This window comes from Physeter macrocephalus, chromosome 11, assembly GCF_002837175.3.
Source record: "Physeter macrocephalus isolate SW-GA chromosome 11, ASM283717v5, whole genome shotgun sequence".
Taxonomy (NCBI): domain Eukaryota; kingdom Metazoa; phylum Chordata; class Mammalia; order Artiodactyla; family Physeteridae; genus Physeter; species Physeter macrocephalus.
This window is the reverse complement of record NC_041224.1, coordinates 35,974,467-35,994,107: the sequence shown is the minus strand read 5'-3', so window position 1 is coordinate 35,994,107 and position 19,641 is coordinate 35,974,467. Positions and strand designations below refer to the sequence as shown.

At 50.6% G+C, this 19,641-nt stretch overlaps 1 protein-coding gene across 11 annotated transcripts in view; it reads left to right on the top strand.

The window, feature by feature from the left end:
• Nucleotides 1-19,641, top strand: part of PCSK6 (proprotein convertase subtilisin/kexin type 6) — a 213,189-nt gene that overhangs the window by 122,855 nt on the left and 70,693 nt on the right. For all 11 annotated transcript variants that reach the window (XM_055087867.1, XM_055087866.1, XM_055087865.1 and 8 more), the window contains 5 exons: nucleotides 4,481-4,653; nucleotides 8,699-8,911; nucleotides 12,503-12,603; nucleotides 16,760-16,863; nucleotides 18,408-18,525. In XM_055087867.1, coding sequence (XP_054943842.1) covers nucleotides 4,481-4,653; nucleotides 8,699-8,911; nucleotides 12,503-12,603; nucleotides 16,760-16,863; nucleotides 18,408-18,525 — 709 coding nt within the window. The remainder of the gene's footprint in view (nucleotides 1-4,480; nucleotides 4,654-8,698; nucleotides 8,912-12,502; nucleotides 12,604-16,759; nucleotides 16,864-18,407; nucleotides 18,526-19,641) is intronic.

Sequence of the window (19,641 nt, the reverse complement as noted above, 5' to 3'; positions counted from 1 at the left end):
GATCAAGGTGTCAGAAGATCTGGTTTCTTCCGAGGCCTCTCCTTAGACCAGCACACAGGGCTGCTTTTCGCTGTGTCTTCTCGTGATCATCCCTTAGTCTGTTGTCTGTGTAAGAATTTCCTCTTCTTTTTTTTTTTTTTTTAATGCATTTCTTTTATTTATTTATTTATTTTACTTTACTTTTGGCTGTGTTGGGTCTTCGTTTCTGTGCGAGGGCTTTCTCTAGTTGTGGCAAGCGGGGGCCACTCTTCATCGCGGTGCGCAGGCCTCTCACTATCGCGGCATCTCTTGTTGCGGAGCACAGGCTCTAGAAGCGCAGGCTCAATAGTTGTGGCTCACGGGCCTAGTTGCTCCACGGTACGTGGGATCTTCCCAGACCAGGGCTCGAACCCGTGTCCCCTGCATTAGCAGGCAGATTCTCAACCACTGCGCCACCAGGGAAGCCCAGAATTTCCTCTTCTTAAAAGGACACCTGTCATGTTGGATGGGTGCCCACCCATGTGACCTCATTTCAGCTTAATTACCCCTTTAAAGACCCCGTCTCCAAATCCAGCACCCTCTGATCTTCCTGTTTACTTTTGTAAAATTGTTTATTTATTTATTTTATATCGAAGTACAGTTGATTTACATTGTTGTGTTAGTTTCAGCTGTCCAGCACAGTGCTTCAGTTTTATATATACTTTATATATAAATATTCTTTTTCAGATTCTTTTCCCATATAGGTCATTACAGAGTATTGAGTAGAGTTCCCTGTGCTACACAGTAGGTCCTTGTTAGTTATCTATTTTATATTTAGTAGTGTGTGTATGTTAATCCCAAACTCCTAATTTATCCCCCACCCTTTTCCCCTTTGGGAAAAGACAAATATCATATGATGTCGCCTATATGCAGAATCTAAAAAAAAAATACGAATAAACTTATTTACAAAACAGAAAGAGACAGACATAGAAGACAAATCCATTGCCTTTGAACATGGAACTTCTTCAGGACATTTTCAGGGGAAATGCTGTGTCTCGGGCTGCTTCACATGGGCGTCTGCATGTCCACGGGTTTGCCTTGCCTTATACAAGCCTGTGGTTTGCAAAGTCCCACCATAAATTAGAGGCAGGAAAAGGGAGGAAGGACGGGTCACTGTGAAAAAAAAAGTGTTTTGGTTTTTTTTTTTTTAATTAATTTATTTACTTATTTGTATTTATTTTTGTCTGCGTTGGGTCTTCGTTGCTGCATGCAGGCGTTCTCGAGTTACAGCGAGCAGGGGCTACTCTTCGTTGTGGTGTGTGGCTTCTCATTGCGGTGGCTTCCCTTGTTGTGGAACACAGGCTCGAGGCGCGTGGGCTTCAGTAGTTGTGGCACACGGGCTCAGTAGTTGTGCCTCGCGGGCTCTAGAGCGCAGGCTCAGTGGTTGTGGGGCATGGGCTTAGTTGCTCCGCGGCATGTGGGATCTTCCCAGACCAGGGCTCGAACCCGTGTCCCCTGCATTGGCAGGCGGATTCTTAACCACTGCGCCACCAGAGAAGTTCGGCTGGTTTCTTTAACTTCATCAAGAGTCTTGTAAAATCATTGCTTTCATCAGGTTCTCCTGGGGCCTTGAAACTATCGTTGGGTGCAGGCCAGTTTATGGAAAGTTTATTGTTTCCTGCGAGGCAAGCTGTGTGATTCTTCCCTGGGGGGCTGAGCCCTGGCAGCACTAGGAGTTGTCCACCCAAACGCAAACCTGTTGGGCCCTGCAAAGTCCCGTCCTCCGCCCCCTCACACTCCTCCCACCTGGTGCCACAGACTGGCCCTTGGAGTGGACGGCTCAGGCCTGCTCATCCTACCGTGGGAGCCCTGAACCCAGTCCACTGCTGAGTCGTGAGCACACTAACAACCATGAGTGGGTCTGCCATCCACATGATTTGTCCACATTATTTTTGTACCTGACAGTTTGTGGGAAATGGGTCTTTATTTTTTCATTGGAGAAATGACTGTTTTCTTCAGTTTTGCGTTTCCAGAGAGCCATTCACATTTAAAGCTAATATTGGAACAACAGGTTTCCACTGAAAATATTTACCTTTTCCTTGTTGGCAACTTGTCAGTGTTGGGGAAAATAGATGCTTCATTAAAATCTAAGTACATTGTGCTTTCTCTCTCACTCGTCAGTCACTCTTCCTCCAAGATGAGGAGCATTGTGAGCAGTGTTGGGAAAGCATTCTGGTCTTACGTTTTTACTTATTTTAGATGTCATCTGGCATCTTGTTCTTGTTCAAAAAGAGGCATCCCAGCACCTACCACTGGCATGGAGAAGCCCTAGGATAGCAGGTTAAATGTCACCCCTAGGACATCAGAATTGATTGTGGCTACACTGGAACCAGTGGGGTCTCTTGCCCTGGAAAATCCATTGCCAAACAGAAGGGCATAAAGAAAGCAGCTGCCATTTCTCAAAAAGCACAGGGCCCCAGGGCCTTAACAAATATTTAATCCTCCCGACTACCCTGGCAGGTAAGTTTTGTGGAAAACAAGGGCTCGGACAGTTTGAGACCCTGGGCCAAGGTCACACGCAGCCGAGATGAGATTCCACCCCAGGACTGTCTGACCCCTGCTCTCTTCCCCCAGCTGTGAGCGGCTCTTTATTTTGCCTGGGGCCCCGCCAGCGTCCTGTACTGGTTATGGCCCCTCCTTGGGGTTCGTGGCTCCAAGACCCTCTGGGCCCAGTGTCTCTGGCGCAGCCAGAGAGACCAAGGCCCTGGGCACACAGACTAGCGACTGGGAAGGATGGTACTTGGGGCTACTCTGAGTCTCCTCGTCCACCCAGAAATCTGAGAAAGGAAAAAGTGCTATGAGCTGATGCGGCAGAAGTGGCCCCACCCCACGACAGATGCCCACAACCCCAGAAAAGGTTTGGCCCTCGTTATAACCCCCTTGATCTTCAAAGGGAAATTGGCTCCCACTCTCTTGAAATTAACCTGTTTATCAAAAGACACCATAACAAGTGAGAAGATAAGGCATCAACTGGGAGAAGATGTTTACAACATACATAACCAAGAAAGGATGAATTCCCAGTACAAGCAAAACTAAGCAGTGTATTATGCATACTGTTGTATTAAAACACCTGTTTTTAAAGGCAATGGAAAGGCTAGTCCAAAATTCTGAGCAGTTTCCTCTGTGAGGGGCAGGGCCTGGGTTGAGGCCACAGTGGCTCAAGTTCATAGTTTCCCTAGATGGATGTTCATGTGTGTCTGTTATTTTATTAGGCTTTATAACTAACACGTTTGTGCCAGGCAATCCTTCATACATGTCAAATAGTAAATGTTTTAAAAATAAAGGTAAAAAGTAGTTATTAACAACCCCCAGAGGTAGCTTTCACCATCCCCGTTTTTACAGATGGGGTCAGACTAGCTGTTGACACACACTGGGTACTTACCGCACTCCAGGCACTTTATATGAACCATTTTTTTTTAGTGTTTATGGCACCTCTATAGATACAATAATTTTCATCATCACAGTTTATAGAAAACAGAAGCTTAGTGAGACAAGGTAGCTCTTGCAGTCACTAGCTGGTCATGACTGGTGGTCAAAGCAGGGCTTCCCCCGTGGCCTGCCCCATGTCCCTCCGGTGGGTGAGGGGGTGACAAGGTGTCTACCCCCACTTGTCCTGTGCCGCCATCTCCATGTCTGAACAATGGTGGCATCCCCACGCTGTCCTACTGCCAGGCACCTGAGGTTCTGAATCACTCAGGCGGTCATAGACCGGGAGGCCCAAATCACAGACAGTTACGTCCCACAGTTCTGGAGGCTAGAAGTCCAAGATCAAGGTGCCGGCCCACTGGTTCCCTGTGAGGCCCACGTGGTGGCTGGCAGATGGCCACCATCCGTGTCCTCACGCGGTGGAGGGGACAGGAAGCCAGCGAAGGGTGCTAATCCTGCCCTGGGGCCACCCTCCTGACCTCACCTAAACCTAGTTACCTCCTAAAGTCCCACGTCCAGATGCCCTCACATCGGGGGTTAAGGCTCCAGCATGTGAATCTGGAGGGACACAAGCGTTCAGTCCATGGTAGGCAGGGATGAGGGGAAGGGAAATAGATGGAGAGCTGGCAGGTAAAGCGGACGATGTTGAAGTCTATCTCTGCTGCTCCCTTTTAAGGCTGTCCAGCTAAAAGGAGCTGGTTCTCTGATGACCTCAGCCCCTTCCTTGGTCAGCACCCATGTGGCTGTGAGTACTCTTGTTGAGTTTTTGATGTCACCCGGGCCTAATCTCACTCCTGTTTTGCCATGAATGTCTCTGACATTGTGTTTGAGTACGGTTTCGAGGTTCTAAGAGCAGGACTTTCCAATAGCTTGGTGTCCCAGCTAAGATGGGGCCTGGATGCTGTGCCCAGCACCCCGGACAGCTGTGCGGGGACCACGGTCCACACGGGGACCAGTGGCCGTGTGGGACCAACATCCGCACGGAACCTCCCACCCACCCACCTTCCATGCGACTGTCATGGGCCTGTGCTTCCAGGCATCCGCATGCTGGACGGAGACGTGACCGACGTGGTGGAGGCCAAGTCCCTGGGCATCAGACCCAACTACATCGACATTTACAGCGCGAGCTGGGGGCCGGATGACGACGGGAAGACGGTGGACGGGCCCGGCCGACTGGCCAGACAGGCCTTCGAGTACGGCATTAAAAAGGTGTGAGTAACCCAGAGCTGCGAGGGAGCCTCAGGGATGGGGGGAATAGTGAAAATATTTAACAGTGAAAAATCAGAAGGAATAAAGCCAAAAAGATAATATTAAAAATACTCTCAATCCAACAAACCCAAAGATGATCTTCCAAATGCTCTTTTAACTCTTCTATGCATATAGAAGGAACTGGGTTCACTCACCTTTTTAAGAAACAAATATGGGACCATCTTCATGCTGTTTCGCAGTATGTCTTATTAAACAACCAACATGTCATATAGGTAAGAAGAAATCTTGTCACGTAGGTAACAATAAATAAACTTGAGTGACTTCCCTGGCAGTCCAGTGGTTAAGACTCCGTGCTTCCACTGCAGGGGGCCTGGGTTCCATTCCTGGTCGGGGAACTAGATCCCACATGCCGTGCAGTGTGGCCCCCCACCCCCAAAAAAATTAAAAAATACAATAAATTTGAGCAGCATACACACAAAATTAGAGTGACACAGGGGAGAGCCCCAAAGCAGGGCGGCGATGGTGCTAGGACTAGAGCGAGGGAGAAGTCACCTGGGGGCTCAGGAAAGTGGCCGTCCACCAACGAGAGCAAAAGGACGTCACCTCGTTACAGAGCAGCTGTTCTGGAAAGTACCAGCTGGTCACTCACCAGCCCCCTGGCTCTGAGCCTTGGAGCCTGACTGCCCCCAGCTGAGGGGTGTATGCAGGTGGGTGGTAGGGATCCTCCACTAACCACCTGGCCTGTTAACTGGGACAGTGCAGGTGGAGGGGGTGTCTGGGCCTCGGCCCACCTGCTCACAGGAACCCCGAGCCGTGGAGCTGTCTGCGTCCATCACGGGGAGTGTGCTCACCCAGCACCCCCGAAGCAGCAGGTCTTGGCCATGTTCCCTCCCTGCCAGCTCGCGGTCCAGTGTGTTTAGGATGTCTGGGGTGGACCCCACATCTGAGCATGGGCCCTCCACCCACCAGCTGACGGGGAGCAGAGGAGGCTGCCAGGCTCCTCTTGGGAGGTCCAGCCCAGTCACTCTGTGGTCATCAGTTCTGGGTCCTTGTGAGTCAAGAAAGCCTGGCGGGGGCGGGCGGGTGTCCTGGAGATGACCCAGCTCTTACAAGCAGGGTGGCAAGACAGATTTCTGGGCGAGGACAGCTTCTTGGAGCAGACACAGATCTGTGGTCAGCGTCTGGGAGGCCCGGCAATGCTGGCAGGGTTGGGTCAGGAGGTCCAGGCATCCCCAAGGCAGGGTTTATACCTCTGACTTCTACAGGAAACAGGATGGGGGGCCAGGTCAAGCCCATTTTATTATCTATATTTTTTAAACATTTTTTAAAAGTTCTTACCTTATCGTAAACCATGCATGATTAAAATGTGGTTAATAAATAGTTAACAAATCAAATAGTACCAGAGGATTACAGTGAAAGCAGCTCTTATCGCCCTCTACCCATCCCTCGTGGTGCCCCACAGAGGAGCAATCCTGAATTCTGAGCAACACCGGCTTCATCCAGCGCTCAGGGGAGTGTGGAAGGTGCAGAGAGGACCATGTGGTTCCCTGCCATTCTTGTCATAGTTTCTTGAAATACTGAAGTCATTTCATTTTTTTTTCTAGTCATTCTGAATAAAATATGCCACATAGGGAGCCTTAAGATTGCAGCTGTCCGAAGTTGTCACTGAAAATCCTCCTAGAGATTTGATGATCTCAGACTGAACCACATTCTCCCATCTGTTTTTCCTCCTCGACTCCCTGTTTGTCACCTATATCCTTCTTCTGTAAAATCTGACTTCATCTTTGGTAGATGGTGTGGGTTGGCGGTAGGAGACATCAGACTCTGTACTTTGGCATAAAGATGTGTTTGATGTTGGTCCTCATGTGGCTTGTCACCCAGAAGGGGAGAGTCAGTGTCACTGTGGCTGAAAGCACTGGCTTTGTCCAGATGCCGGGCATTTGCTAGCCCTCTGAGTCCATGGATGAGGTTTCCGCTTCCCAGGCAAGATGCTCAAATACGTTCCGATGGTGTTGAGGTGGTGGCTTCCTGAACAGAAGTGCAAGTTCATAGCCGGGGTTGAAACGTCCCCTAGAGCCTCTGTCCTGTGGCTTCCATAGGAACGGAAGACCCGGAAAGTGAAAATACAGTCTTCAGAGATGGCTCAGATCTGGGTGTTTCCTCTGCCTTGTTCCCATGTTCCCTTTCCAGGAAACTGTTTTTAGAAGGGAAAGAGGCTTTGGACGCCTTGATGCCTCTGAGAACTCATGGGTCTAGTGGTACCTGCAAAGTGCAAGGCAAAGAGATGCAAGTCTTTGGCATTTCGGCCTCTGTTATTCAAAGTGGGGTCCCAAGCAGCAGAGCTGGCATCACCTGGGAGCCCATCAGAAGTGCAGAATCTTGGGCTCACCTGGACCAGCTGAGCCCAAGTCTGCGATGTAGCGAGACCCATGGGGATTCTCCTCACGAGTGTGAGAAGTGCTTTTTGAGGCCATTCTTCATGCTGCTGGAGCAGTAAGGTCGCTTGCCCTGCTTTGCAAAATGACAGCCTTTGATAAATAATTTGGAGTGAGGTGAGGAGTTGGAGGTGAAATAAAGATAGGCTCTGATGGGTTCAACACCCTTTCATTCCAATTTTCGTTGCTTTGAATGAGCTTCTGATTAATCTTTTCCCACAGGTAGTTATGGGCACAGACACACGCAAGTCCTTAGTCCTTTGTGCCTTTTTTTCCAGAAGGTTGCCCTTTTTGCTAACTGTAAGTAACCTTTATGTCGAGCTCTTGGCCATTTGGGCAGGTCTACCTTCGAGATGTGGAAAACGGAGTGGATGAGGCAGTTTTGAGCCCTGGGACTGGGCTGTCCCTCGAGCCTCAGGATGGAACTGGTGGGGATGTGGGAATGAAGACAAACAGGCACAAAAGGGTGGGGACCTGTGGTCTACTTGGTCCAAAAGTGGGGTGTCCTAGTGCTTCTGGAGCAAGTGGGTGCCCTCAGTCCGGGTGGACTTGAGCTCCAAGGGTGTGTCAGGCATCCTGTCAGAAGCAGGGCTTCGGTCGGGCTACGGGGAATTGTAGGATTTTGTTGAAAATTTTCTTTAAATTGGCCAGTTGTTGGGCCTAAGTGTCAGTTTCCTCCTGTGTGTTTGGACAGGAGTATCCTTGGCAAGGATGCCGGAGCCACCAGCCCACATGGAGACGGGTATTGGCACCACTCTCTGGTGCTGGCTGTGCCCACCAACGGTCCAGCCTTTCGGACCGAACGTGTCGGTTCCGTCTTGGAACTGGTGTTCTTCTTTAGCTGGTGTTTGTGGCTGGAATGAGTGTTGGTTGGATCCCGTGGGTGTGGGTTGGAGAGGCTGCAGGAGCTCCCCTGACCTGCTCCTGTCTTCCAGAGACTTGCTGTCACGTGTGTGTCCTTAAATGTGAAAACCTACACACAGGTGAAGCGGCTGGCCTTGGTTGCGCTGGCAGTGTGGCCGCTTCAATGCTGACCCATGGGGAAGCCCCAGGGCGCTCTCCTAGGATGGCCCCGCGGTGTTCTGGCCCTTGGCCCTTGTTCCTGCAAATCCTGGGCCCACCCGCTTTTCAAGGAGCTCGCTCTCCAGGAAGGATGCTTCTGCAGCTGGGTTTTCAGGAACTTTTGCCCTCTTCCTTCCCCAGAAAAGTTAACGTCATAAATTCAGCCGTCAGCTTTCATCTCAGTATACTCGGGGGTGCTGCTTGGTCTTTTTGATCGTGGGTCATTGCGGTGGAAATTACTGGTGTTGCTCTGGGACAGAACAGCTTGTGTGAGGGCCTTGATTTTCCTGTGAAGAACAGGGAGGATTTTCTGGGCCAGCTTCTCAGTATGACGTGATTCTACGGTGTCATGGCTGTTGCCGCCAACACTCTATGAAAATTGGAACGACGGAGCCCACCAGCCCACAAACCACACGCTGGGCGGCCTCTGTCTGGTCTGAGTGCATCCTCCTCGGCCCCCTCCCTCTTCAGGGGCGGAGGGGGGCGCCAGACAGGGGTGAGACCAGCTGGGGGTCCGTGTGGGCTGATGCCTGTCCTCTCCCCTCCAGGGCCGGCAGGGCCTGGGCTCCATTTTCGTCTGGGCGTCGGGTAACGGCGGCCGAGAGGGGGACCACTGCTCCTGCGACGGCTACACCAACAGCATCTACACCATCTCCGTGAGCAGCACCACCGAGAATGGCTACAAGCCCTGGTACCTAGAGGAGTGTGCGTCCACCCTGGCCACCACCTACAGCAGCGGGGCCTTCTACGAGCGCAAAATCGTGAGTCCTCAGCAGAACCCCGGGGGATGAGCTCCTCGTCCCATTCCCAGGAGGACGGGCCAGTCAGGACAGTGTGTACCTGGCCCCGGGCCTAGCCTTGCTGTCAGGGAACTAGTTGTGCCTGAAGGTAAACCCCAGGCCCTTGGCAACCTTCCTCAGACCCTGCCTTTCTAATTTTGGCACAGAATACCAATTAAAACCCTCTCTGTCTCTAGGGGTCTGAAAATACCCTTTAAGAACGGGGTGTATTCTCAGCACGGTGTCTTTTTTTAGCTTTCTACGTTCTGTGGTCACATCGCTTGGGATCCAACTGGCCAGTTCAGTTTCAACGTGCAAAACAGAGTGAGAGAAAGTCTTGCTTCTATACTGAAACAGTTTAGAAATCCGAGTGTCCTAGGTGTTCCCTTCCTCACAAAAGGACTTTTCCAGACACTTCAGGTTGAGAGTGGTTTCTGTCGGTTACGCTCACTTCAATGAACATAAGTGCGGTTTATCTTTTAGAAAGTAACTTTTAGTTTAGTGATGGGTGAAGTTTGTGCTTGTTCCTTCCCTACATGCTTTCCTACTTTAAAAAAATGTAAGAGGGGAGGGTTTCAAGTTGAAATCAATGCAGAATTCAAATGCACAGTCGTTAAGATGGTTTTTAGGCCTTTAAAAAAAGGAGACCGTGGAGCTGGCCAACTGGTTTAACCTGAAAGCTCACTGGCCTCTTTTCATTTCTCCTGTTGCCTGGCCACATCTTTAGACATTACTTGCAGGCATATTTTTACATTTTTCTGCGGGAGCGTGCAGGCTTCCCGTCCCTTGATTTGCTCTGCACCAGCGGGAAGGTCAGCCGCCATCCTCCCACTGCCAGCCTGGCAGCGGCCCAGGCTGGTTCACGAAGGTATTAATTTATTTTCCTTTTCTACTGGACCGTGCACCCCTGGGATGGGGCTGAGATTCTGAATGGTGTCCTGTTCATTTAGGAATCTAGCTCGTTTGAACGTGGACTTGCTGGAGTCTCATTAAGCAGAACCTGACAGAGGCCTTGGCTGGAGGGGGCAGGGAGGTGCTGTGTGCCGGGGGCTCTGTGCTGGGTAGATGCCTTTCCCCATCCCTGGGAGCAGGGCTTGCAGCTTTATTTGCTTAATTAATCACATGGCATCTGCATGTGTGTACGTGTGCATGCGTGGGCACACGCCTTAGCTACAAAATGCCTTAATTTCTTTCTCTTTTTTAAAAAAATTCTCGGGCTTCCCTGGTGGAGCAGTGGTTGAGAGCCCGCCTGCTGATGCAGGGGACACGGGTTCGTGCCCCGGTCCAGGAAGATCCCGCATGCCGCGGAGCAGCTAGGCCCGTGAGCCATGGCCCCTGAGCCTGCACGTCCAGAGCCTGTGCCCCGCGGCGGGAGAGGCCACAACAGTGAGAGGCCCGCGTACCACACACACACACACAAAAAAAAAATTCTCTGAGCCCTAATGTATGGTAAGAAGGGTGTCGTTGGGCAGAGGGTGAAAGAGAAAATCACACTCCATTGCAGCTGCTGTCCTGGTGCTCGTCCCTGGTAGTATGGGTGGCACGTTGTTTTTTGTTTTGGTTTTTGTTTTATCCCCCAACTCAACAAGGCCAGGTGTTTGCTCTGAGGCCCTTAGTCCCTTAGAGACCCTACCAGGGGGTGAGCCCCTGCCCTGGATGGTGGGCAGCTCGCGTCTGCACTTTCAGGCAGGTGTCCATGGAAATTGGAGCTCGGGCCCCTTGTCCTCTTCTGTTGCTACCATCCAGCGAGTGCCGACCTGCGAGGGATTGCCCGGTGCTGAGACAGGGCTTGTGATCAAATAAGGGCTTGTGATCAAATAAGTTGCACCTAAAGCGGCATCTCTCCCTCATTCATTCACTCGCTGAACACGGCCAAGTACCAAGCAGGATGTAGAGTTTCAGGAAGGGGCTGCCCACCTTGGTTCAGCCATCCCCTCCCTGTGGGGAGGCCCCTCTACTCATGCCCCTTTCTCTGAGGCTGGAGAGCCAGCCACGGGCCTTACCTGCTCTTGGGAGCTTGGTCTTCTGCCCACACAATCTCAGTTTCCCTCACTGTCCACCTTTGACTGAGTACAAGTATGTGCCAGGTGCCAGCTGTGCTTTCACAGAAGCCCCGTGAAGGACTTGGCATTAAGCCCCTTTGCAGATGAAGATCCTGGGGTCAGAGAGGCTGCATCCTCATCCCTGCTCCCTTACCCTCTCCAGTGTCAAGGTCCTGCTGAACTAGGAGAGGGGAGGAGGCTGGCCTCCACCAGCATCCCTGTCGAATCTTCCTCTGTGTGTGTGACACGGGCTGGATCCCTCTCACTGGTGGTGGTTGGCCCAGCTGAATCATGAGGAAGGGAAATGCTGTGTTTGGAAGAGGGTCTGGACTGTTACCACGGGGGAAATTCGTTCTCAAGGGTTTTGCAGATGGGTTGCTGGAGCCTTGCAGTTGGTGGGTATATTAGTCTCCTATTGCTGTCATAACAAATTGTCCCAAACTTCGCAGCTGGAAACAGCACAGCTGTGTCATCTCACAGCTCTGTGGGCCAGAAGTGCTGCAGCTTCCACTGGGTCTCACAAGGCTGATGTCCAGGTGTTAGCCAGGCTGCATTCCTTTCCAGAGGCTGGAGGGAGAATCCATTCATTGTTCATCCAGGGTGTTCACAGAACTTAGTTCCTGGTGGTTATAGGACTGAGCTCCTGTTTCCGTGTGGGCTGGCTGCCGAGGGCTGTTCCCAGCTTCTGCGGGCCACCCATGTTCCTGACTTTTGTCCCCCCAGCGCCCTCTTCAAAGCCAGCAGGGAGGGTCAGGTCCCTCTTAAGCCTCATCTCTCTGACAGACTTTTAAGGGACTTGTAATTACATCGGGCGTGCTAGATAATCCAGGATAAATCCCCGATTTCAGTTCAGCTGGTTAGCAGCCTTAGTTCCACCTGCAAAATGCATGGGAGTCACACTAGGGCCAGTGTCCCATCCAGCACAACAGGCGTCTCCCAGCTGTACCCACGCGTGCTTCTCCGTTTCAGTTCAAAGGGAAGGTGCAGTCAGGCTGGACTGGGGTGAGGCCCAGAATCAGTGCCCACCCCCGTCACCAAGGGACACAGGTGTAGCTCCTGCTGCAGACAGAACTGTGTGCTCTGGGACACTGTCAGCTACCTGGGAGGACGTCCTGGTGGAGAGAGTGCTCTGTGACCTTCTCTGACCGATGGCCGACCTCTGGCTCACGGTAGAGATGCTCTCTGGGCCAGATGGCACCTGCACGTGTTTCCCTGCTCTGAAGTCTGGAGTGACTTGGGGGTTGTTGATGGGGGCCCTGGCAGGGGGTCTTGCCGCGGAGGCCCCTCTGTTTCATTCTGTCTCTCTGTTGAGTCTCGGGCTGCATCTGCAGTGGTGGGGGGCTGTGGCTTTGACCCCCTGTTCCCACCCTGCCATCACCCTGTTGCTGCAGGGGGTGCCAGACATGCGGAAACCTCCGTTGCCAAGATGTGTCTGCATAGCACCTCTTCCGTCCCTGGGGCCAAGGTCACGCCTGCCCAGGGGCAGTGTCCTGAGCAGCCTCTGACCCGGCTGCTTGCTGCCCCCGTCCAGGTGACCACGGATCTGCGTCAGCGCTGCACCGATGGCCACACTGGGACCTCAGTTTCGGCCCCCATGGTGGCCGGCATCATCGCCTTGGCACTGGAAGCAAAGTAAGTTCCCACCTACCTTCCCTCCTTTTCCTTTTTTAAAAAAAGTTTTTATTGTGGTAAAATACACATAACGTAAAATTTACGTTTTACACACCATTTTAAGGGTGATGCTCATTAAGCACATTCACTGTTGAGTGACTGTCGCCGCCAGCCATCTGCAGAACATTTTCATCTGCCCAGACTGAAGCCCTGTACCCATCAGATAGCTTCCTGTGTGGTCTGCTGGGGCTGCCACAATGAAACACCACAGACGGGGCTTAAACAACAGAAACGTACGATCTCACAGTTCTGGAGGCTAGAGGTCTAAGATTGCGGTGTCGGCAAGGCTGTTTTCCTCTGAGGCCTCTCTCCTTGGCGTATCAGTGGTCGCCTTTCCCCCGTGTCCTCACATGGCCTCTGTGTGTGTGTGTTTAGATCCTTCTATAAGGACACCAGTCACGTTGGGTCAGGGCCCACCCTAATGACCCCATTTCACCTTAATCACCTCTTTACAGACTCCATCTCCAAGTGCAATCACGTCTGAGGTCCTGGGGGTCGGGGCCTCAACGTGTGATTTTGGGGAAGGGACGCAATTCAGCCCATAACACTCCCCATTTCCCCCCTCACCCAACTCCTGCCAGCCACCGTTCCAGTTTCTGTCTTTATGAACCTGACTCCTCTCGGACTTCAAATTTGTGGGATCCCGCAGTGTTTGTCCTTCTGTGTCTGGCTCACTTCACTCAGCATAGTGTCCTCCAGGTTCACGTCAGGATTTCTCCTTAACGTGCATGAGTGGCTTCTTCCCTTTTCTCCCGTTTTCAAGCTCACAGTCTCCTGCCCTTCGTAGGAGCACAAGGAGCCGGGGGGGGTGCCCCAAGCCTGCACCACACCCCCAGACCACACTTTAGGCTGATACAGCTGCCCTTTGTCAACTTTAGTTCATAAGTTGACAATACAGTGGTGATGATTTATCTGCTTTAAGCTGAATAAAAACCCTAGAGTTGTCATTGGGTGGATGGTTCCAAAAAAGAGAGTCTACTACACATACAGTCATGGGGTCAAAAACAGATTTTAGTTTACATATCAAAACTAGCTCAGAACAACCCAGCGCTCTGAAGGAGTCATTTGCTGCAGATGAGATTTTAAATGATTCAGAAGTTATATTTGGGTTGCTGCAGTCCTTCTAATTATGTATGTTTGCTTGTTGATTTGCATCAGGCGAAAGAACGTAAAACTCAAATGCTACCCATTTCACAAAGAAAGAGCTAAATATGTTTGATTTTCAGGCCAAAATGATAGCTTCTGTGTCCTGAGCTCATTTTAAAAATGCTAAATAGTTGCTTGTGTGGAAAGTTGCTTTCACATACTTGGTGATTCGTTGTTTCATATTTTCTTTCCTTCCTTATTGGAAACATGCAAGGAGTTTTGTTAGTTAAAACTAAGTAGAAAACAAACCCCGCTTTGTGCCAGATTGTCCCATTAAACTTGGCCTGTGGACTCATGAATTCCCCGATCACTGCCTCATCATTTTAGCTCATCCTCAGAATTTTACAGGTGGTAGGTCAAGCACACGTCATTGGAAACAGCATCCACTTAGAGCATTTAAACGCATAGGGTTGGTCCAGGAAGGAACTTGGTGTAACCAGGGGCACTGCCGCCCTCAGCTGAGGGGCTTTGGAGGCCGGGGTAGTGTCTGGACAGCTCACGTGTGCAGCAATTTTGCTGTGGAAGGAGGCCGGGCAAAGCCAGGTCACCTAGGGGGAGAAGCTCTCGGGGGTGCAGGAGGCCTGCGGGCAGCGTGTGACAAGGATACAGGAAGAGCCTTATGTGTGAGAACCACCCCCAAGACCCAGCAATCCCTTCTTCATTTAAAAAACATTTTAAACACCATTTCTTAGACGTGTTTTCATACAGCTATATATGTGATTTCATTACTATCATCAAAAATGAAATGGAGTTTCTCCTAGTAAGATGGTTTCTCGCATCCTCCCTTTCTAGACCCTTTCGGTGTCAGCTCTGAAGCCCAGGCTTCCTGGCATCTGTGCTGAGCTCCCGGGGGGCTGGCTTTCTCCATCCTTGGTGGACCCTGTGGATGTGAGGGGTGACGAGCCTGGCCAAGCAGAGGAAAGGGCGGCAGGCACATCTGCTGTCTGGAATCCAAAGCCTGTGTGTGCGCCTCTCCACCAGAGGGCAAGGCCGTGGGCCACTCGGGGCCTCAGATCCTCCTCTAACAGTGAGGCTGGCTGTGGTCCTCAGGAGGGCAGTGGATAAGGGGAGGATAGCAGGTCAGCTTGTGCCAAGTAAAGGTCTGGAAACTGTACTGATGGGAACAGTTAGGATAGGCAGCCAGGAGGCCACTGACTGGCCGGGGACCAGCACAGTGTCAAGAACGTGGTGGAGAAATCAGGGGAAACCAGGGCTAGAGCCCAGAGAGCGGGAGACCCCAGGGAGGAGGAGTACACAGGCCCCCTAGGACTCAAGCCACAGGTGAGCTTCTAGTACTAAAGCAGGCAAAGAGGGGGCATTTGTTGGGAAAGTAAAATAGTGCAGCTAGAGCCCAGAGAGCGGGAGACCCCAGGGAGGAGGAGTACACAGGCCCCCTAGGACTCAAGCCACAGGTGAGCTTCTAGTAAGTACTAAAGCAGGCAAAGAGGGGGCATTTGTTGGGAAAGTAAAATAGTGCAGCTGCTGTGAAAAATAGTGTGATGGCTCCTCAAAAAATGAAACAAAGAATTACCATATAATTTAACAATTCCACTTGTGAGTGTGTACCCCAAAGGACTGAGAGCAGAGGCTCGAAGAGATATTTATACAGCCATGTTCACAACAGCATTACTCACAATAGCAGAAGGTGGAAGCAACCCAGATGTCCATCGATAGAAGAATGTGGCCTATGGAATGTCATTCGGCCTTGAGAAGGAAGGAGGTTCTGACCCCTGCAGCAACGTGGACGAACCTGGAGGACGGATGTTATGCTGAGTGAACTTAGCCAGTCACAGAAGGACAGATACCTTGGGACTCCACTTGTGTGAGGCACCTGGAGTCATCAAATCCATAGAGACAGAAAGTAGGATGGCCTGGCCAGGGACCTGGGGGAGGGATGGGGAGTGAGTGTTTGATGGGGGCAGAGGTTCAGTGGGTTAAGATGATCACATTCTGGAGACGCACGGTGGTGATGGCTGCATAGCAAGGTGAATGTATTTAATGGCACTGAACTGTACGCTTAAAAACGGTTGAGATGGTACATTTTATGTTATGTATATTTGCCCACAAAAAGTGGGCAGTTGGAAAGATGCCTGTGAGGACTGGCCAGGGCAGGTGCTATTTAAGAAGAGGTGGCGAAGGCCACGTCCAGGGAGCTCCTGCTCTTTTTTTTTTTTTTTTGGCCGTGCTGCGTGGCTTGCAGGATCTTAGTTCCCCAACCAAGGATCGAACCCATGCCCCTGCAGTGGAAGCACAGAGTCCTAACCACTGGACCACCAGGGAAGTCCCCAGGGAGCTCCCATTCTTGTCTGTAACGCGGTCGTAGCGCTGTGGACAGAGCAGCGTTCTGAGAGCATTGTTGTCAGGTGGATCCTGTTTTGAGGAGTGTTGAAAAGGCAAGCAAATGTATCTTAGTGTCCAAGATATCTCATCTCTGCATTTCTAATCGTGGGCAAGTGTTCTTTTAATGAAATGTTTCTACTCTGCACCAGAATGAATATATTGTTAATGTAGAATTACTAAAATCTCAAACTGTAGTGTGTGGGCAGTGGTCCTGGGCATGGGGTCTGAGTAGGTGATGGCTGGGTGTGCCCTGCCCACGGAACGCTCACTCACGTGGTAAAGACTAGTCCAGATTCTCCCAACACGTGCTGATACGTAAGGCTGTCCTCTCCCCGGGGCCAGAGTTTGCCATAGAGCCTCATACAGACTCAGGTGGATCGTGGTAGCAAGGCTGGGCTTTAACACTGTGGGTTTTTGGTCACCCATTGTACTATCTTATCTCAGGGTTTGATGACTAGGAACCGTTCTTTACAAAGAGGTTGTGACATTGACCCTTGACAAGGAGGGGAGCCTGCGGAGCCTTCCTCAAGTCCAGGCACGAGGCCGGCTCCCAACGCCCCACCTTTGATGGGCCTTGCAGCCGCCTTACAAACCCACATGAGTACAGCCGTCTGTCCTTGTGTCATTGCAGCAGCCAGCTGACCTGGAGGGACGTCCAGCACCTGCTGGTGAAGACGTCCAGGCCGGCCCACCTCAAAGCAAATGACTGGAAGGTGAACGGTGCTGGTCATAAAGGTGCGGCCAAGACTCCGGGGAGGGGTGGGTCCTGACCTCCTGGAGCCTGTATGGGCGGGGACATGAATTTCTCAAAGAGAACCCCCAAATAACATTAATTATGTGTCACAGGAATGAAAAGTACAAATCCAGTAGTTTAATAAGGTGACTCAAGTTCCGGGCTCGCTAAGCCTCACGACTTCTGCCACGTCAGGGGCCACCTGTACCAGTATTGACTTCATGGTTCTCTTTAAATGAGCTTGCCTAATTTTTTTTTTTTTTTTACACAAAGAAATATATTTTAAAAGGAAGCTCTATTACATCTAGTTAATCATAGGTTTGATGTGTAGTTATGTTTTTCCTAATGCACATTAAAACAAATCCATAATTATTAAGATAAATGATGTTTGCTTATGTGCCACATAAGGACAACTTGCATTCTTAGCCCTGGGTAGCTCTACGATTTTGAAACTATCCCTCAGTTTCCTCACCTGTACAAGGAGGACATTGAGATAGTTATATAAGTTACTTTCTAACTATAAAACTTCTATCAGCAAGCCCTTGTGTTTTAAAAGGGCTCTATCCCCATCATAGCCTGGGACAGACCCAGGTACCATGAAATCAACCCACGGTCCGGGCTTGTAACCCAGGTATTTGGAGCCTCTTGAGCAGGTTATTATAGGACTGTGCCATTGGCTTTGTTTGTCTTGCTTCTTACCAGAGATACTTGAAAAAGATTTACATTCAGCCATGGTATGTTAGGGAGGACTTTTTTTTCCTTTTCTTTAGCTCAGGTCCAACTATTTTGACACCAAGCCTGATACTACTCTTTGAAAAATATAGGTCAAGCATTGTTACCCTAAGTTCCGAGGGACGTTCCTTTTAATAAAAAGGCCATTGATTAGGCCTGATGCATCTTTGTCTTGCAGGAATGTTTGTCGTAGTGGTATGCTGTAACAAGAGCTGACCTACATTTCAATTTTGGCCTAATTAAATAGGAAAAGAGATTGTATCTAGTTCTTGACCTTGCCTCTTAAATTCAACTCTGAAACTCTTCTGCGTTGGCCAAATTAAACACCAGCTTGGGCCAGCCTGTGTGCTGGGTGATGCTGTTCTCCCTGAATGCCCTAGAAATTCAGGGAGAGCAAATGGCAAAAGAGATGAGCAGAGCCTTGTTTTATTGTGCTTATTGCAGGTCGTGGTTGCGTGAACTAAGGTGTCTCATGTTTTGCTTTTCTTGTCCGGTTCAAAATTTGGGGAGTGCAGATGCCAGGAAGTCCCTTTAATATAAAGAAACTCGCCCTCATCTTACATAAAGAAAGTACTAGGCCCCCTCAACACTTCCTTTATTTTGCACCAAAATGGGACGTATTTTCTGGCCCTCACTCCTGACCTGAAAGAGTTGAGAGAGTAAAGCAGCTGGGAGTGTCCTCAGAAGGACGGGTGCTGTGGCCAGGGGCTCTCAGGCGCTGGCAGGGGCCCTGCAGCCCTGGAGGGACACAGGTGGCCTGTCCCTGGACGGTGGTGGCAGTGGGGAGCTGGGTCTGAAGGCCCTGTCTTTTCAGTTAGCCACCTCTATGGATTTGGCTTGGTAGACGCGGACGCCCTCGTCATGGAGGCCAAGAAGTGGACTGCGGTGCCCCTGCAGCACAGCTGTGTCGCTGTCACAGACAAGAGGCCCAGGTGAGCTCGGCTCTTCCGGTGTGTCCTTTGGACTCTGCTGGAAGGTATTTCGGGGATGGGGGAGACAGGTGTTCACACACGCATTCCTGTGCACATTGGTGAGGACATGCGTATGTGGGTGCATGCGGTGCGTCTGTAAACATGTCTGCATTTTTTTCTTGTGGATTGTGAAGAAGGGAAAGGAATCGATTCTTAATCCAGTACTGTTTTGAGGCCTTTTGCTGTCATTATAGTTTCCCCTTTTGTCAGTTGCTCCATTCTGAGGCGTCCATCCCTCAGCCTGAACCCCAGCCTAGGATTGGAACTTCTTAGCCTTAATATTTAGCAGAGCCACCCAGACCTGGGAGCTGCCCTGCTGGCTGGGGGCAATGGGCAGCAGTGCCGAGTGGCCTCCTAGAGGCTGGAGCCGTAGCTCTGGCAGCTCCAACGGCCCCGAGAGTCCGCAGTGAGACCCCATTGGTCCTGGACCAGGGTGGCAGCCCCGGCTTCTTCTCTGTGGCAGGAGAGGGTTTAGTATCCAGAGCGCACAGCAGCACAGTGTCGCTTTTATCTGGACTCAGATAAGCTTAAGGTGTAAACACTGGGATTTTTTTTTTAACATCTTTATTGGAGTATAATTGCTTTACAGTGTTGTGTTAGTTTCTGCTGTATAACAAAGTGAATCAGCTGTATGTATATATATATTCCCCTATCCCCTCCCTCTTGCGTCTCCCTCCCACCCTCCCTATCCCACCCCTCTAGGTGGTCACAAAGCACCGAGCTGATCTCCCTGTGCTATGCAGCTGCTTCCCACTAGCTATCAGTTTTACATTTGGTAGTGTATATATGTCCATGCCACTCTCTCACTTTGTCCCAGCTTACCCTTCCCTCTCCCTGTGTCCTCAAGTCCATTCTCTATGTCTGTGTCTTTATTCCTGTCCTGCCCCCTAGGTTCATCAGAACCCTTTTTTTTTTTTTTTTTTTGGATCCATATATATGTGTTAGCATATGGTATTTGTTTGTCTCTTTCTGACTTACTTCATTGTGTATGATAGACTCTAGGTCCATCCACCTCACTAGAGATAATTTGATTTCGTTTCTTTTTATGGCTGAGTAATATTCCATTGTATATATATA